Raw genomic sequence first — 19,280 nt, forward strand, 5'->3', positions numbered from 1 at the left:
AAAATAAATAATTGACAAAAAAGAGTATTTAGTCTTGTTTTGTTTCACTTTCTCAACTTTTCAAAGTGGGTAAGTGGCGACTCGGCGTATTTTTTGATTGTCTCTTTGGCAATTGCCATCACCTTCTCTTGCACCTGCTCAATAGTGCCTGTGGCGTCCACCACGTGCCACTTTGGTGTTGCGCGTTCCATGATATCGTAAAAATTGCGGTAAACTTTTTCTTGAAAAGCCGTGGTTTCGTAGCGTTCTTGGCCAAAATCGGCGCGAGTTGATGCTTGAGTCACTGGGACGTCCAAGAAGATGATGGCGTCGGGCTTAGGCAGTCCAATTTCGGGCGCCCAGCACCAGTCAAGTGACATGCCGCTCTTAGCGGCGGAAAAGGCCACGCCACTGAACGAATAACGGTCCATGATAATATGCTGACCGCTGGCTAGGATGGACTCAATCTTACTTGCTGCCTCCCAGCGGTTAGCCGAGAAGAGCAGGTGAATGACGTGGTCGTCCATGGCTTCGGAGCTCGTAAGATATGAGTGGATACTCTTGCCGATGGCTGTGCTTCGGTCAGGAAAATGGAGCAGAGCGGAGGGTTGAGATGAGGAAGAAGCGTTCAAGGCATCATGGAGCAGCTTGGTCTGTGTCGTCTTGCCACAACGGTCCACGCCCTCAAAGAGCAGGAAGATGCCTCGACGAGTCATGATTGAAAACTAAAAAAGTGACGATGAAAAATTGCGGGAAATTATATTTTGAGTATAAACAGACAGATGGACTCATTTCTGCAGCAACTTTCTCATTTTTGTGAAAGATTCTTTTTTCAATTTAGGACTCACTACATAAACATCATCTGCCCCTGACCATGGCGTTGTAAGGGATGTTTCACTTTATCATCGGTATCGAAAATAGCAAAGTGATATCGTCTATTTGTGTTGATGGCAACGATAGTTCTTCCGCATGAGATGCCTCGTGACTGTGGCTAGTTGGTGGCTTCGCTCCGCACACGTGGCCACGACGCAACCTATGGAGAAGCTATTTTGCTTCGTTGGCCGAGTTTTACTCTCTCGGTGCGACTGTTCTGCAGGTGCGCAGTTTCGAGCACAAGGCATTCTCCATACGAGGTTTCAATTGAGATATTTCTGCCTAAGAAACGGACCTCCTCCATCGCGTATTTGGGGATGAGATGGTTCTGCCAAATAAATGTGAATAAAATAAAAGCGACAGGCCCATCAACTCCTTGGGTCATGAAGTAGGAGACCGAGGCTCTAAGCATCGAGCTCGATTAGACATTTCCGAATTCGTCTTCCACCGCCAATTCAGCAACAATGACCAAGCTAAACATCATTTTCGGCTTCGCTGCTGCTGCTGCACTGGCACTCACATCTCTTGATAGCGTCAATGCTGCCAGTCTTCGTACTGTTGACACCAACGAGCGTCTCTTGTCCAGCTTCGACGCTAGTACCAGTGACAGCACCGAAGGCGAGCGCTTCCTTTTCGAGATGGAAGGTAGCGAAAGCACGGATGCAGATTCAAGCGAGAGCTTTGACGGCGAACGTTTTCTCGTGGACGTTGAAGGTAGCGCAAGTGCTGAAGTGGACTCGAGCGACAGTACCGACGGTGATCGATTTCTAGTTGAAATGGAGGGCAGTGACAGTGCAGCAGCCGACTCCAGTGAAAGCTTCGATGGTGACCGATTCCTGGTTGAGGAAGAAGGCAGTGAAAGCGCAGGGAACGACGATGGCAGTGACAGTCTAGCAGGTGAACGCTTTCTTGTCGAAATGAAAGGCAGCGAGAGTGCACTGGACGATTCCAGCGAGAGCACAGATGGCGAACGTTTCCTTCAGGATATTGAAGGAAGCGAGAGTGCCGACGATGAAGGCAGCGCCAGCGTGGATGGCAACCGTTTCTTAAGTGAGGTCGAGGGTAGCGAAAGTGCTGAGGTCGATGGTAGCGAGAGTGCAGACGGCGAGCGTTTCTTGCAGGTGGTTGACGACAGTGAAAGTGCTGAAGTTGACGGCAGTACAAGTGCTGAAGCTGACGGCAGTGAGGCCGTCCCTTTCCTTCAGCGCTTCCTGACAGAGATCGACGTTGAGGGCAGTGAAAGTGATGAAGGTAGCGAGAGTGCTGCAGATGAACGCTTCTTGGAGGAAGTTGAAGGCGATGAGAGCACAGAAGATAGTGGAAGCGCATAAAATGGTGGTTTCTTGGCCTGCTAGCTTCACTTTAATGAACACCTTACGATGCTTACACTAATATCAAACTGCTTGTTGCAATGATGATGATGAATGTGGCCCTCTATTCAGTTCATTATTTTAAAGAAGCCTTAAATGCATGTAGACACCCAAGAACGCCGGGTGCGTTCCTACGGGTATATGCAAGACACGTTTGGGTCTGTGGCTCAGTTTGTTTGACAACATGTCGAATAGAATCAGGAACTTATAGTCGTGTCAAATACTCGGTTGGATTGTCGGTTTGCCAGAAATTTAGCTCCGTGAAGTCGTTTGCTGTTTGTTGCAATTATAAACGTCAACCAGCGACTTTACCCAAAATAGGATTGCAAATTGCTCCCATTTTTTGCTGTGCTAAAATTAACGTTAACAGCTCGTTTTTTCTGGATACAACTTGCGTAGAGTAACGGCCCGCAGCTATCCATGACGACAGGACTGCCGTCGCTACCTCTCCAGGTGTTTACTAATGTTTTCAAGCTTGTCATCATCGGGTTCACGCAAGACTTCGGACCAGATGATCCCAAACAACGTCCGGAGTCCCTAAAAATCCATTTCGTTGGTGTCCAAAAGCACGCACCAGTTAGTGGAGGACATTATCAAGACCTTTCATGACAGAATGGGCTTTATAGGGTTAGAAGACACTGAAATCTTAGACGATGAGGCTGTGGAAGAGAACATCGATGAAGTCAAGGACTACGGGGCTCGTTTGAAGGACTTTCGATTGCGCCTGGGCGACTACGACCCAAGGGATTTATCTCCGAGTCCTTGGTTAGGAGAGCTGAATGAGCTCAATATTGACTGGGACAAATTGTTCGTATACATGCCGGGCCTCAAGAGGCTGGGTCTGACCAAAGTGCCCTTGCTAAGTTGCCACATACCGCGTACCCTAAAGGCGGTAGCTGAGCAATGTCCACATCTGGAATTCCTCATCTTACCACGTAAAAGTGACTTCGAATCCACTCTATTCGGGCCCCGACATTGACAGAGTCATGGATGCCCTGATAATAGCCCCAGAAAAGTGGCATAGTAGAGGACGGACCGGCGGACTACGTCAACTTACCGTGCCAGCACGCAATGAAGTGGACGTCTACCGCGCCAGTAGATAGTTTATCGAGGCAGTGACTCGGTTTTGCCCGAAAATTTAATACCTCGACGGGTATGAGAGTTTGACGAGATGTGGTCAATCTCGCTCGATACTTAGACTACTTTTAATGCCACTGTGGCAGCCACATGCACGAACCTCCGCACGTTTAGCTGGACCGTTGTGCCCTTCGCTACAGTTTTCTTCCGAACATGAAAAGCCCAACCTCAAGACACTGAATCTGTCAGCGAATACGAACTGGAACTTCAAAAACTAGTACAGCGATTTCGTTGAGCCACCTGACGAATGGAACGAGGTCCCGGGCTTTGGCGAGAGATCTCAAGACGCCTATGCAGTCTTCAATGCATTTTCTACCTTAAAAGATTTGAGCATCGATATCAATCATTACGTTCATGATGAAACCAGTGACCGGTACGTTAATGTAAACGTGTACGGAGACGATCTCTGGGATGCAGTGGCTACACACTGTCCATGCATCAAGGCAATTACGATGTCAGACTGCTCTGAGCATTAGACCTGTCCATACACTGACGGATCGGACACTGGTGTCACTCGCTAGTCTGAAGAACCTCTCACAATGCCACTTAGCTCCGTTTCGAGTGACTGGAAGAGGCATGTTAGACTACATTCAGCGTGTTTCCAGACGGGAAATCTTGGTCGGAAAAGAACGCATGATTGAGATCTCCATTGGGGGCTATCGTGATCGACAACGTGCGAGCTTCTACTCAGTTATTGTGGATTTACTGCAGCAATTGGTGACGATCAGTGATAAAGAATTAGGAGCCGCATCCAGACAACACTGCACGTTATCAACCCTGGAAAGTGCACGCGAAATGGTGTGAGGCGCAACGAGCTGGCTCCTTTGTTGGAGCAAGTCAAACAGAAACACCCGTCGTTGGCGCTGGCAATGCGTATAACTGGGCGACACGGGAACATGTTCGACCGCATCGCGACACTCGCCTTGGACTGGCGTCCTCGGTATCGAGGTCAGCCCCTCTTCTACGACATGAACGGGAGTGAAGATGCCGCGTTTGAAATGGGTAGCGACGTCAGCATTTACAGTTTGAGCGGCAGTGAATATTACAGCATGAGCGACGAGGAAGGCGCAGCGATGGATGAGGATTAAACCAGCATCAAAACGTAGGCAAGCAACTACAATACATTTCAGTATTTTCACTTGATCTCTCTGCCTTTATCCACCTGCTGCGTTGAGTTGTTCTTGTCGAGCAAACCGATCAAGCTGTTCGATTGCAGCATCCAACCCGAGACGCTCGGAAGGCTTAAAAGCACAGAGAGAACGCACGAACTCCCACTGCTCATCGCTCTTGAATGCCTCCGGTCGGGACAAGAAAGTGCCATGCGTCAAATGATAAATCACTGCCACATTCGGCAGATCGCTTCTCCACGGAACGCCTCCACTTCTCGCTTCTACGACACACATCCCAAAGGAATAGATATCCGACGCAAACGTTGGAGCACAGCCCTCGTGAGTCAACAGCTCGGGCGCCTTCCAGCGCACAGCTCCACTCGTGGTGGTTGGCCTCGACTCCAGCGACACAAAGCTCATCCCGAAATCTGTCAGCTTGGCCGTTAAGTCTTCGCTCACTAGAATTTGATTACATTTGAGATCCCCGTGCACAATGTTGTTCTGGTGTAGGGATTGCAAGCCCAAGGCTGCGTCATGCAGCAAGCGCCACGTTATAGCGCTATCGGATCCTTTGATGCGGACCAAAAAGTCGACCAAATTGCCGTTTGTGACTTCTTCACACACAAAAAGACATGGCTGTGTCAAGTGGCAAGCGCCGTAGAACTTGACAATATTCGGGTGTTGAGCCCGTAGCCAGACCCTCGCTTCTCGCGAGAAATCCCGATCCTCCTTCGTTGAGGTTACATTGACGCACTTGATCACCACTTTTGTCCCTCGCCAGGTCCCTCGATATATTTTTCCAAACGACCCACGTGCAAAATGGTCCTTCTCTCGTTGAACCTCGTGGTCAGCAATAAACCACCCAGGGACAACAGGCACAGAAGCTGCGGAAAGCCTGACGACAGTCTCGGCCACAGATCTTAGCAAGGCTCTCGATTCTATACTATAGGTGTTGTAGGTATCCTGGCTGGCTCTAGCTTCAGAATTGAGCAGAAGAAGAGCATTTTCCTCGTCCGAAATTGTATCTAGGATCCTTTCGGGGTTGGTTTTCCACAGCAGCAGTAAGCGGGCGTCCACTTCTTGTCTTTGATGCTCCCACAATTCAATCCAGCTGTCTTTTTGTTGCTTGTCTGCCAGCTTCGTTTCTATTGCGTCAATCGCCACGTGATAATCCCTCAGCAACCCAACAATCGTTCGAGCGCTCAAGAGCCGCTCAAATGCAGTTCCAAGCCTATATTTCATCAAGAACGTATGAAAACTTGCTCTGATCCGGGCAAACTCTGGCCGATAAGCGCAATTTTCCCTTTTCGTGACGGGTTCATGTATCATTTTCAATCGAGCTAGCACACTCTTGCACATATCGCTGGTTTCCTCCATTTGTTCACACATTTCTAAGAGATTAATAAGCGGAGTCACGGCATGGTCACTAGTTATTAACTGCATAGCGGAGAGCTGCAGTGTGTTTGAATCTTGATCGTATAACGCCACCGGATTAGCAACTTCAGGCGATACACCAGCTTTTCTGCACACGTTTCCATATTTTAGCGACGGAATCGAGTCACTCGTGGCGTAACTTTGACTGGCTTCACTGCTCATTTGACATTCCTCCTTGTTCGCCACAGTATTGCTCAACAGATGATGTTTCCGTGACGACGCCTCATGTTCCTTAACAGTCTCATTCGCACACTGGACGCTAAGGGCTTGAATCCAAGCGACCAGGTCTTGCTCACTTTCGGAAGCGTAAATGTAGGTACGCTCAGTGGTAGTAGAAGGAACCACCTTGAAATAGTGCAAAGTCTTGTTCCGCGCGTTCACTTCACTGGCTCCACATATCTCCACTGTAGCTCCCCCCAATTTGCTGAAGTCTAGAGGCGCAGCGTCCATCTGGTCGCGGTAATTCAATATCTTGCCGTCCCGTGCTACAACCCATCGTTTTTTCCAAGTTTTGAAGAACCCACCTTGTGTATATAGCCAGCCTTGGATAGCAACGGCCCTCGCTGTCCTGCCAGCTTAATTTGATTGCTCGGAATATCACGATCGCGTTGTGTTAGCATCAATGAAGACGACGATGCGCAGGACAGATTATCAGTCGAGATACACATCTCCAAATTAATTTCCACATGAAAACTATCCGGGAACCGTTCGTCATTCGAGGCCTCATCCAGCTCTGCCTTCGGGAGCTGCTCTATTATAAGATACAGCGGATTAGTCTTGTCTATCAAGAGTCTTTTTGTTCTCAACTTACGTCCATGCTGATGAAGGCGGTGTTGATAGTGAAGTGGAGCATCGGCACCATTTGCTTTCCTTGGTTTTTGGCATGCAAACACCTCATCAATACATCGCCCTGTACCTCGGTATTCACCTGCAACACAACCTCGTCATTCTTTAATATGATACCACGAATTTCCCTCCGCTACGCACCTCGTAGATGATTGCTCCGTTAGGGTCTGCCACAAACGTTTCGAACTGGGTTCTTTGCCAAGAGCTATTATACAGTAGCCCTGGCTAATGGTGTTGCGATGGGGCCGGTAATATCTGCAAGAAAGGGGTACATCCTCCTTTAGGAGGGGCATCAAAGTCTGGAATGCCTTGTAACACGACATTTTTCAGGAACATCTTGCTAGCTGGCCGTAATGGTGGGATCTGCGCAGGTGAGCGTTCGAGCCGTCTCAGCAGCATAATGAAGTAATAAATGTACAGCGCCTGGCTAGGGAATCGCACTCCTCGGCCTCTAATATTCCAAAAGTCGCGAATACTTAAGTTCGCTGTCTGCCTCACATCTCGCTCGCTGTGCAGCTTGTAGATGTCCCCGTAGTGTCCCGTGAACAGTAAGTAGCATGTGCACACAAGGCCAGTACAGCCTTGGCCGTCTAGACAATGCACAACTATGACGTTGCTTGGGTTCTTGGACGCCCACTCCATCATATCGTTTACGATGTCAATTAGGAGCTGCAACGGGGGCGGATGGTCAGCTGAGAAGCCGCACTCACTCACTCGACATTTGACCTTGGAGCAGTCGTACCGCCGCTCGCTGAGGTTGTAGACACGGTAGACGTCGGGATGTCGTGAATTGAGGAAAGCGGCAACGTCATTGATGTCGTTGCGATAGGTTTTCTCAACCCCCGAGGCTGGGTAGCCCATTGTAATGAGGCGAGGCATGATGTATGTCAAGTCTAGATTGAAACCATCTTGCACGAAGCGCACGGTTTCGCCCGATACGGCGGCCCGCAGCACATTCATCGTTCCAATTGGGTGTCGAATGAGAGAAGGGTATCTTAGCAATTGTTATTGTAAATAATGATATTGACGAGCATTTATTTTGATTAGAAGAAATTCGTAAGGTTGTACCGGTAAAGGCGCATTGCGCACTCTTACTGAACAGTAGATTTTTCTACCTCTTTTGAAAGCTGTGACGGGCCCATCGTCACACATCGCCATCGCATCCAATGCGATGGCCAATCAGCTTGTAGAACACATCTACTGGTTGGCGTGGTCCGAGACCACGCCGTTAACTTTCAATACATTTCAGAGTCTAATTTGCCTGCTTTCTCACGCACAGTGTACGTAAGGTAACGGGTTGCTGAAAGCTCGTTACACCTGGTAGCACTTGGTCATCCGTCCAACGCTCACGATGAACGACATGCCGATGCCCGACGCGCCCAAGTTGCCCAACACGTCGCTGGAGCACGACAGCTTCCCCCACCTCTCTTCGATCGAATGGGAGGCGTTGCACCGCCTCGCTGCTGCGTCCGGCGAGGCTGTCATCCACACGTTGCTCACTGCTGGAACCGTAGCTCAACATCGCCTTGCCGCCCAAGAATTCATGGCGCGTGAACTCGCTGACCTCCGTCAGCGCGTGTCGACTCCCACGCTGTCCAAGAACAGGACTGACATCGTCAAGCTCGATGTCTCCTCTTATAGTGGTGAAGGCGACGGTCGCCTCCACTTGAACAGATGGTTCTGCGAAGTGGACATCGCAGTTGAAGCCCGGCAGCTTTCCACCGAGCTCGCGCGGACTCGCTTCCTTCTTTCCAAACTGACGGGGAAGGCAAAGGAGTGGGCCCTCGGCAAGCTTGTTGTCAACCCCTCATGCTTTCCCACGATGGCTGCAATGAAATCTGACCTGCGACTCGCGTTCGAGCCACCCCAAGACAAGAGAGTCCAGCGTTCCGCCTTCCTGTCGTTGCAGCAAGGCAAGATGTCCATGCTCGAATATATCCAGCGGGCACGTCACCTCATCTCGTGCATCACGACACATCCGGTTGACATGGCGACCCAAGTCCATGTCTTCGTGTCCGGCATGAACACCGGCTACCAACGCTTCTACTTAACGCGGAAGTCCCCATCTACGCTGGAAGAAGCTTTCGCGGTGGCCCTACGCGAAGATTACAGCGTCGCGGCATCTCAAGCTTTCGATTTCAGTCGGGCTCCGGCCTCCGAACCAGAACCAGAGCCGATGGAGATTGATGCCATCCGCCACTTCGATCGTTCTCGGTCGACGACACGTCCACCGCGCTCCCCGACGCGCAGCCAACGTCCGATGAAATGCTTCCGCTGTCGCAAGCCCGGACATCGCGCGGCGGTGTGCCGCGCGCGGCACCTGTCCTGGCACACGTCACGGTGGAGTCCGAGGTCGCCGTTCCAAAATAACGGCGACAACCAGTAGGTGCGGGGCGCCCTACTGGGAATGGAAGGAGAGATGCATCTCTGGTGGCAGAGCCTCCTCCTAGCCCTCCAGTGCTTCACGCACGACTTTTCGCCACCTCTTCCGGCAGCGACTCGAGACTGATTATTCTTAGTCTTCACGTTGACGGCGCCCAGCGCCCGATCCGTGCGTTGCTGGACTCCGGCGCGACGAACAACTTCGTTCGCGCCGACAGCTTATCGGTGTTGCCGCCAACCACGCGCATCAGCGAAGGTCCAGGCCACATGGTCGTCAAATACGCTGACGGCAAGCCGCGTCGGATGCCCCGGCGCTCGGTCGCCTTTGCGTATGCATTCGACGGGTTCTCCAGCTCGGACAACTTCCTGGTGATCGAGTTGAGCGGTTCATTCGACTGCGTCTTCGGCATTCCGTGGCTAGTGCGTCACCAGCCTCACATCGACTGGTTGATCCGAACTGTTCGGCACGCGATATCGATGTCAACGCAGTACTGGCGTACCCGAGCGGTACGCCCAACCTCTGGCCACACGTTGCTGTCATGGACCCCGACTCCATGACCACCCCTGCACTTGAAGAGAGCGATGGCCCTTCATACGCAGCCAGTGCTCCAGCAACTTGTGCCGCTCCTGAGTCGGAGCCTCAGGGCGTTTCCGATGTGGTCGAGCTGAGTATCCCACATCTTGGTGAGCAGTGGCTCCCACCTCGTGAAGCGGTTGAGCGTGAGCTCCTGCCCGCGGTTGACCAGGGGTTCCCGCGCGCAGTCGAGCTGGAGCTCCCTGTACCTGTGAATATGGTCGAGCCTGAGCTCCCGCGCATGGTTGCGCGGGAGCTCCCTGATGTTGTGGGTGCAATCGTTCTACATGATTCGTGCCCCGGCGCCGATGACATACCCCGGCGCCCAACCGATCTCGCCATGATCGAGCGTGGGCTCTCATCGCCAGATGTACTCCGTCCTGTTCGTCGTCGTAGTCGCCGTAACCCCCGCCGACCTCGTGCCCCGTCGCAGGACTCCGTCCTGAGCGAGTTCGAGACTATCACAGTCCTTGCTGGGCACGCCTCGAACGATCTTCCGCGTCGCCGTGAAGTTGAGGTCGCACGTCCACCGTGCGACGCCGCGGCAATCACAAAGCTTCCCGGTCTCTCTTGGAAACATTTCCTCCGCGACTTAAAGCACGGCGACGTCGAACAAGTATGCTTACTCGTAGCTAGCGACGCCACGTCCATCGCGACTGTCCACGTCGACACCGATGCCTCAGCGCCGGACCCCCAGACGCGCCCCACGGGCGCCGAACCGAAAACAGCCCGTGAAGCGCGCTACGCTGCACAATCGTTACCGGCCCTCGAAGCTTCCGGTAACCCTGTGGCCCCTCTCGTCCGTGAATTCATCGACATCTTCCCCGACAAGGTTCCGGCGGCCCTTCCGCCGGATCGCGGAGTCCGACACGAGATCGATCTCGTGCCTGGCGCCAAGTACTGTGTCACCAGACAGTGGCCGCTTCCCCGCGACCAAGTCGAGGCGATCGATGCCTTTTTCGAAAGTCGCCGGCAAGCCGGCCACGTTCGCGAGAGCTTGTCACCCCACTCCAGTCCTACGTTCTGTGTGAAGAAAGCGACCGGGGGGTGGAGGATCGTGTACGCCTTCAACAAGCTTAACGACGCCACAATCCCGGCACAAACGCCGATCCCACGAAAGGACATGATTCTTGACTTCATGTCGGGCAGCACCACGTATAGCGCGATTGATCTGATGGACGGATTCTATCAGATCTTGATGCGCGAAGACGACGTGCCGCTGACCGCCGTCAGCACGCCCAGTGGAATGCTGTGGGAATGGCTAGTCATGCCGCAGGGGCTCAAGAACGCCCCCGCCACCTTTAACCGCATGGTGTTTCACTTGCTGCGTCCATATCGCGACTTCGCGCCCAGTTACTTTGACGACATCTTCATTCATAGTCATGCCGACGCCGGCATGACTGACATCGAAGTTCATCTCCAACACCTACGAACGGTGTTCGGTGTGATGCGTGAAAACAAGCTCTACGCCAACCTGAAGAAATGCATCTTCTGCGCCCCCGAGATTCCAGTCCTCGGGAGCTACGTCAGCAAGGACGGTGTCCGTTCTGACCCCGAGAAAGTGGCAGCCATCTGCGCCTGGCCATCTCCTCAAGACGCGAAACAGCTCCGACAGTGGCTTGGCCTCGCGACGTATCTCCATCACTACTCGAAGAACTTCGCGGCGACAGTTCGTCCACTGTCGCAACTACTCAAGACCGATGCCACTTGGACATGGCGTCCAGAACATCAAGCTGCCTTTGACGCGGTAAAAACGAGCTTATCCACCGCGCCCGTCCTGATGCTGCCTGACCACTCCAAGCCATTTCACGTGGTATGCGACGCCAGCGACTTTGCCATTGGTTGCGCCTTGATGCAATTCGACGCAGCAGGGCGCGAACGAGTGGTAAGCTACCAGTCGCGCCAGCTGAAACCAGCGGAACGGAATTACCCCGTACACGACAGAGAGCTACTGGCCATGCGCTATGCGCTGCTCACGTTCCGAGTTTACCTCTTGGGCGAACAGACCTTCGTCGTGTACACCGACCACGCGTCGTTGCGAACCACAACGAAGAGTCCGCATCTGTCCCAGCGCATGGCGCGCTGGCTCTCCCTTTTCTCCGAATACAACTTTGTTGTTCACTACAAGCCAGGCAAGACGAACATTCTTGCCGATGCTCTCTCGCGTCGGCCAGATTACGCTCAACTTGGCCGCCACGCGATTGGGGACAAAGACGACGACGAGTGCGCCGTGTGTTCTGCTGAAGATGTCACTGCGATGGGAGTCGCAGCGACCAGTTCGTTGCGCGACGCGATCTTGGCCGCCTACGCGTCGGACGCGGCGTGCTCCGAGCTGATCTCGTTCCTACATGATCCGTCGGAGCCAGCGCGGCGCCGACTGTCCCCGCGGGCCCGATCCTGCGTGAGCCGCTTCCGCTTACACGAAGGTTTGCTGACTTAGAGTGTGGACAGCGAAGACTCACCACGCATCGTCGTCCCGCTGGACGACGATCTTCGCGCCCGATTGATTCACGAGTTTCACGATTCTCCCAGTGGTGGCCATCTTGGACGCGAAAAGACCTTCGCGTCCCTCTCTCGCGATTACTACTGGCCGCACATGTACAAGTGGGTGCGTAAGTGGGTTCGCTCATGCGAAGCGTGCCAGCGCGTGAAGCCTTCCCCGTCGAAGCAAGCACCGCTTCGACCCCTCCAGGTGGCCTCGGAGCCGTGGTCCTCCGTCAGTATGGATTTCGTTTTCGGCCTTCCCCGCGACGCCCAAGGTCGCACTGGGCATACTCGTCTTCGTCGATCGATTCAGCAAGATGGTCCATCTTGCTCCAGTCGCCGCTACGGTCACCGCCAAGCAGTCTGCGGCGACGTTTTCTGGATCTTGTTTATCGCCATCACGGCTTGCCAAACATCGATCGTTTACGATCACAATCCCCGCTTCACCTCAGCTTTCTGGTCAGAGATCTCCGGCTTGTCGGGACGCGGTTGAAGATGTCCACCGCGTCGCATCCGGAAACGGACGGCAGACGGAGCGTGCGACAGGTCGTTGAAGGACGTGTTGCGGAGCTTCGTCACGTCATTCACGTCCTGGAGCTCGTTCCTTCCCATGGTCGAGTTCGCGATCAACAATGCGGTTCACGCATCGACGGGGCTCACTCCATTCTACGTGAACTACGGACGCCATCCCCGCGTCCCTGCCCTCATTGGCATGGATCGTCGGTCCCCAGTCGAATCGGACGCGGTCACGCCCGCGCCAGTACCCCCACCGAACGAGACGGACGCCTCCGATGTTGCCCCATCCGCGATTCCCGCTGACGATAGTCGTGAGCAAGCTGACGACGTCACCTCCGCGATTTTGAATGCTGTCACCACCCGGCGTGGAGCCGCATCTGCCGCGCCAAGTGTGCGCACGCGTGGTGCCACGGAGGCAACACCATCTTCACTGACCACCTGGACGTCCAGGACGCTGATTAACCCGCGTCAGCATCGCCGCGCAGTTGAGTACCATGCCGCGACAGGCTCGGCCGCTTCACCCGAGCCTCCGCCCGCAAACTTTAATCCGAACCCTGAATCGCTACCGCGTGATGCCGCGGCCGCTCTTGCATTCGTCCAACGACGCGAGTCGCTAATCCGCTATGTGCGCGACGCCATCGCTATGGCGGTGGATCGCCAGAAGGAGAACGCAGACAGGCGTGGTCGCAAGAATCTCGCGACGTTTGCAGTAGGCGATCGTGTTTTGCTATCCACCGACGGCATTACACCCACTTCTGTGACGAACTTGGGCGCCAACAAGCTGGCGCCGCGATATATCGGACCGTTCAAGATATTGAAGGTATTAGGTGACGCGTATACACTTTGACTACCTACAGCACTACGCCTCCACCCTACCTTCTACGTTGGTCGCCTCCGCCGCTATCACCCTTCGTCTATCCCCAGCGACGCGGATGGTTCCCCGCGTCCGGACTTCGGCGATCATCCCGAGGCTCGTCCTGACGTCGCACGCGATGGCGCAGCTTTTGATTCTCCCGCTCCAGATACTCCACACGCTGAAGCAACCGATCCAGACGCTGCGCGGTCGCAGCGTCTTCCCGCCGTCCGCGGTCCACCCTTTCAGCGTGACGGTCCCGCTCCTCTTGTCGATAGCGCGGGTAATCTTCGTCATATCGTTGACCGTATCTTGGAGCATGAGGACCCTCGTGCTGCGCCCAACCTTGCTCATACGAGTCACGGCGCTGATCGCCATGACGCTGCCGTCCCTCCGCTCCGGCGCTACCTCGTTCGGTGGCTCGGCCCCATGAAGGATAGTTGGGAGCCTCGCGCCATCCTTCTCGCCGACGTTCCGGACTGCGTGGCGGAGTACGAGGCTGGTCTCGTACCGGCGGCCGATCGTCACGCGGGCGCGGCCGTCCGCCGCGCCTAGCCTCGTCGAGGGCCCTCAAGTAACGTCCTATCACACCACGCTCCACTTCGGTAATTGCAGCAGCTTCAAGAACACGACTTCATTCTGCGTCGTCGGGTCGCGAGACACCACGCTCGCGACAACGCTGACACCCATCTTCTCGGTGTGCGGTACAGCACCGGCGGCCTTGGTCACTGGCCAACCTGCAAACTTGAGCGGCCAGCGCGCTGACGGACAGCCGCGAGTGCGCCGCCTCGCGCTCGAGCAGCATGCGCTCGAACGCCTCGCCTCTTTCCTTATTCCAGCGGAGCACGAACGAAGTCCACGCTCGATCCAGGGACTGCAGTGCCACGGTGGCTGTCGCCGTGACGGGGTTTGCCTCTTGTCGCGCGGAACCTCTCAAACAGCCGTCGCATCTCGTCATCACTGCGGGCGTTCACGAAGGCGCTGCAGTCGTGCAGCGCCCACCTCTCAAGCGCCTCCGCGTACGTGGTCGAGTCGTCGTCTCGCTCGCTCATCGATACCCAGTTCGTCGCGCCGTACAAAAAGGAAAATGCTGCGTGCTTTCTCTCTGAAGTGGGGGATGGTGTGACGGGCCCATCGTCACACATCGCCATCGCATCCAATGGGATGGCCAATCAGCTTGTAGAACACATCTACTGGTTGGCGTGGTCCGAGACCACGCCGTTAACTTTCAATACATCGCAGAGTCTAATTTGCCTGCTTCCTCACGCACAGTGTACGTAAGGTAACGGGTTGCTGAAAGCCCGTTACAAAAGCGGCAAATAGAAATAGGTGCAGCACCTATTTCTTTTGGACAATTATTTGCAGAGAAGAGAAGGTTGCTGCTGGCACGAAAAAAGGCGCCTACGACGGCGATCTGCGTTCGGAAACACCACAGTGTCGTTGGGGGGTATAGGGATCAACCGAAAACCCTACAGTCTGCATGTGATAGCAGGATTCAGCACCTTGTCGAAGCTGTAATGCTGGATCGACGCGGTACTACAGCTGTACTACGCTGTACTACATCGTCGATCTTCATAAACAGCTGCAGCGGTCTTTTCAGTCCACACACTTGCTCGCAAGATGGAAGTGCTGGAAGATGATAAAAGCATAGCCTCCTGGATCGTGAAATACTAGCACTACTGCACGGCCCCCATGCCCAGGGTCTGGGCATGGGGGCCAGGGGCCTCCTAGTTTACTGGACACAAGTTGGACCTTTCGTTCATGTTTTCTTAGCCATTACGTGTCCTCGCCATAAACCTGCACCATGATGCCTTCTGTAACGGGGTACAATCCAGTGTGCTCCATGTTACATAAAGAGTGACCCGTCACTCTTGTGGACACCTGGTACACGGTGCCAGGTGCTCTCGGAGCCAGTCAGTGCATGACTACTTAGCTTCACTATAGGTAACCACTAGTTTGTATGAGACCCAAGCTTATCTTACTTATAATGACATCAGTCTTAAATCTACTCTTCTAAGTAGCAAACCGGTCCCTTTGAGGCCGGGAACACGTGGACTAACGTTCACTCGGGTAGTTAATACCCTTAAGCACTTCCTCTGTGCAAGGTGCTGTGTGACCCCGTCACACTTGGTAGCACTCGTAGTCAATCCAGCACCATCGCGGGTAGATTGTACTACCTGAATCCTCTGTGCGCTCAACGCTTGAGCCAAGATGGACCGAAGCGGGTTTCCTCGCTTGAACGACTCACAGTACTAGTCTGTTCGGAAGATGGGAGGCATCTTTGGACAAGATGTCCTTCGCAGCTTGGCGGCGGCGGCGACGCCTGTCGAGGAACAAGAACGCGGGACTGCGTTTGAGACCTACGAGCGTGGTCTCAATGCTCACGTCCGCGGGAGTTTGGAGGCCTCGATGGCCGCTCCCCAGGCAAGCAGGTCTTAGCCGGTGTGGCTGAAGGTCCCCGCGTTTGAGGGGAAGGAAGGAGAGAGCCTTCACTTCTGGGTCCGTGAGGTGGAGATCACCATGAAGGCGGGTCAGATCTCGGACGAGCCAGTTCGGGTGGCGTTTGCCCTGTCCAACCTTGGTGGACGTGCCAAGCACTGGGCATACACCAGGGAGATGACATCTCCTGGATGCTTTGCATCCTGGGCTCAGCTGTGTGAGCAGCTTCGAGCCGCGTTCCTACCGGCGAACAACGAGTTCCGCCAGCGCTCACGCTTTCTCGCGTGTAAGCAAGGTAAACGTGAGCTGCAGGAGTACGCGCAAGAGATGCGCACGTTGGTGGCATCTCTGGCAGGAAATCCTCTGCCTGAAGAAGTCAAGACAACAGCTTTTATGGACGGCCTGAAGGTCGGTCCTGCTCGCACCAAGCTATTCCGGGTGCAAGCGACAACTATGGAGGAGGCGATTCGAATCGCCCTCCAAGAAGAGTACAGCCACAAGCAGTCTGGTACTTTTCAGGAAGAGGAACATCGCCACGATAAGGATGGCGTTCCTCGGAAGGCGGAGCATCGCAGCAATGATGCTGGTGCTCTTGTTGTCCTGCAGTCCGTTGATACCGGTGCGTTAAGCGAGCCCGATCCCATGGACTTAAGCTCAGCCGAGAGCTTGGTTCGCTGCTACGGATGCGGCGGACATGGACACTAGAAGCGTGTGTGTCCCTCGCCAGTCCTCGGGAAGAAGACAGCCCGTGGACCCCAGGTCCGGTGGCGCAGGCTACGGTCAGGTGGACGAAGACTCCCCGGCCACCAGTAGAGGCAATATGCCCTACTGAAGAGCGCTGAGCCTTCGTGATGGGTGTGCAGGTTGTGCGCACCACGGGACTTAGCCCAGAGAGACGTGGCTCTCTCAAACCGGTGATGGGCTGCTGGTAGTACACTCGGTGTACGGGGGTACGGTACCCCTTGAACGTTTGATGAGTTCTGGGGCGTTGATACGCCGCCGGAACGTCGCTTGGCATAGCGACACCCGAGTGCACTCTATGTCAGAGTGGCGGTCGTGGGCTGGTCCTTGGTGGACTAGCCTTTGGTACTGTGAAGGAAGTACCAATGGTCCTCAACGGACCTGAACGTTTCGGCTTGATGAACTCGCGCACCGCGGTGTCGCTCGCAGTTCTCGCCATGAACAACATGGCTGTGCCGAACATAAGGTACAGCCCGGACTTTGGTGTGGCAAGGCTGAGAAGGGCCTACCAGTCCAGGTCTATGACGGAGCATTGGTGAGTCATGTTCCCACCTCCGTCATGACTGGGGCGTCTGATACAGACCGCCAGGACGCAGAAGCGTCTCGGAGCTGTCAACGCGCCGACAGCTCTGCGTACAGACAGCAAGACCATGCTACGCTGCGGCAATGTCACGGACGTGGGGCTTTTGCCCGGCGTGTGGACCCGCTACACCAGCAGCGTCCAACGCCGAAGGTCGTCGCGCCGTACGGCATTCGACAGTGGTTATACCTTTAAGCGCTAGCCAGGTGGGTAACTTAGGACCACACGGTCGCCCAGACCTAAACTGAAGAGGAAGGCGCTGAATGCGCTTCCTGTGTGGATAACACAGTACCACACGCAGTCGCCCAGGCTATAATTGAAGAGGAAGGCATGGACATGCTTCCTGTGTGGATAACACAGTACACACGCAGTCGCCCAGACTATAACTGAAGAGGAAGGCATTGTCCATGCTTCCTGTGTGGGTAACACAGTGCCACACGAGGTCTCGAGTGCCTTTGATGTCGTCAATGAGACATCACGACGTGGGTAACAAAGTGCCACGTCACGTTAATCGCCGCAAGTCGGGTCTGAGCCCTGTTCAGGCCGACGTCGCTTCAAGCGACTTGGTGTCCAGTGTCCGGACTCCTCTGACTCGGTCGGTGGACACCAACTCTGTCCCGTGTGTGTGCGGATCTGCACACCAGCTGATCCCAACACCGAAGATCGTCGCGCCGTATGCGACAGTGGTGGTGCCGAAGGGCATTCACCAGCAGTGTAACATTGGTCCGCACTGCGGATAACAAGTTCCGCAAGCAGCGAAGCTGCTTAAGAAGACCGCCATTCGGTGCTACGAGCGTGGGTAACAGAGTTCCACGCAAGGTCACTCAGACTATAACTGATAAGGAAGTCGCTGTATGCGCTTCCGGTGTGGGTAACAGAGTTCCACACCCAAGGCGGGTAACATAGCTCCGCACACAGAGCCATTGGCTCGAGGCGCGAGGCTGTCTTGGCCTCTCCAGACGTGAACAACTCGCTCGACGTCAAGTCGCGCAGACTCAGACTGCTGACGCGAAGGCTGGATGCCTTCGGTCGACACGGATGACGCGGTCATCCATACCGACGCAGTGCACAGGGCGGAGAGCCGTCGCACCTGCCAGTGGCTATCAGAAGCCACGAGAGACTCAGAAGTTTCGAGGTTAAGTCTGGGAGAGGCTCGGAAATGCCTTTCCTCTTTGACTTTCCACGAGGCAGGTAGCTGTCGTGCTGCCAGTGGCTATCACAAGCCACGGGAGACTCAATAGTCTCAAGTGTAAGTGGGGGAGAGGCTCAATAATACCTTTCCTCCCTGGTCTTGAGGTAAGACCAAGTTCCTTACGGAACCAGGCGTCGATGTACATCGACTGCAGGCTGGAGGCGAACAGCCGGGCTAAAGATGCGGTAGCTCTAGCCGAACAGGACATAGGGACGAAAAAAGCCACTGGCGCAAGGTGCCTCGGAATTTGCTGAGCAAAGCAGCAGTGTTGGGGTTGCAAGCAACCACACACGAGGCGAAGCGTGGGCCTAGTGCAGTCAACGCACTGGTCCCTTGGTCATGAACGACCTGTCGAGTAGGGTGAATGGAACGGTTTCACCCGCCGACAAAGCGGTTGCGGTACGTGATGTACGCAACGCGCCGGGTAGAATGGGCCGTGGCGCCATAACCCAAGTGTGGTGCACGAGTGCACACACAACTGACCAGGTGGTGGTCGAGTCAAGGCACGCAGCTGTAGCTGGTGCCGCGCCGAGCATGCCACCGTGGTGATAGCAGCTTGCCTCGCCATGGGTTGGTTCCCGTGAGTACTCGGTGTCAATGCCAGACACCAACGCCGCAGTGGCATGGTGGTGACATATGCCCCACCACGGTCGAGTACCATTAAGGTACATGGTGTCTGTGACATACACTGGTATAGGTGCAAAGGATATGCACCATACCACGACCCGATGCGCTCTGGACGCTGTGCGTCAACGCACGTACCATGCATCG

At 54.6% G+C, this 19,280-nt stretch overlaps 4 protein-coding genes across 4 annotated transcripts; 2 read left to right on the forward strand and 2 right to left on the reverse strand.

Annotated features, from left to right (window-relative positions):
- Window positions 1-44: 44 nt before the first annotated feature.
- On the reverse strand, window positions 45-695 carry PITG_02221 (thymidylate kinase; the record flags this gene model as incomplete). Its single annotated transcript, XM_002907128.1, has 1 exon — window positions 45-695. One exon carries the CDS (start codon window positions 693-695, stop codon window positions 45-47), a length of 651 nt encoding a protein of 216 aa, XP_002907174.1.
- Window positions 696-1,292: 597 nt separating this feature from the next.
- On the forward strand, window positions 1,293-2,267 carry PITG_02222 (uncharacterized protein; the record flags this gene model as incomplete). Its single annotated transcript, XM_002907129.1, has 1 exon — window positions 1,293-2,267. One exon carries the CDS (start codon window positions 1,317-1,319, stop codon window positions 2,181-2,183), a length of 867 nt encoding a protein of 288 aa, XP_002907175.1.
- Window positions 2,268-2,835: 568 nt separating this feature from the next.
- PITG_02223 (uncharacterized protein) lies at window positions 2,836-4,447 on the forward strand (the record flags this gene model as incomplete). The annotated part of the gene is made up of 3 exons (XM_002907130.1): window positions 2,836-3,114; window positions 3,578-3,732; window positions 4,102-4,447. 3 exons carry the CDS (start codon window positions 2,836-2,838, stop codon window positions 4,445-4,447), a joined length of 780 nt encoding a protein of 259 aa, XP_002907176.1.
- Window positions 4,448-4,637: 190 nt separating this feature from the next.
- Window positions 4,638-5,102, reverse strand: PITG_02224 (uncharacterized protein; the record flags this gene model as incomplete). Its single annotated transcript, XM_002907131.1, has 3 exons — window positions 4,638-4,643; window positions 4,706-5,027; window positions 5,089-5,102. The coding sequence occupies 3 exons, from the start codon at window positions 5,100-5,102 to the stop codon at window positions 4,638-4,640; spliced, it is 342 nt and encodes a 113-aa protein (XP_002907177.1).
- Between the last annotated feature and the right edge of the window lie 14,178 nt (window positions 5,103-19,280).

This window comes from Phytophthora infestans, genomic scaffold, assembly GCF_000142945.1.
Source record: "Phytophthora infestans T30-4 supercont1.3 genomic scaffold, whole genome shotgun sequence".
NCBI lineage: Eukaryota > Oomycota > Peronosporomycetes > Peronosporales > Peronosporaceae > Phytophthora > Phytophthora infestans.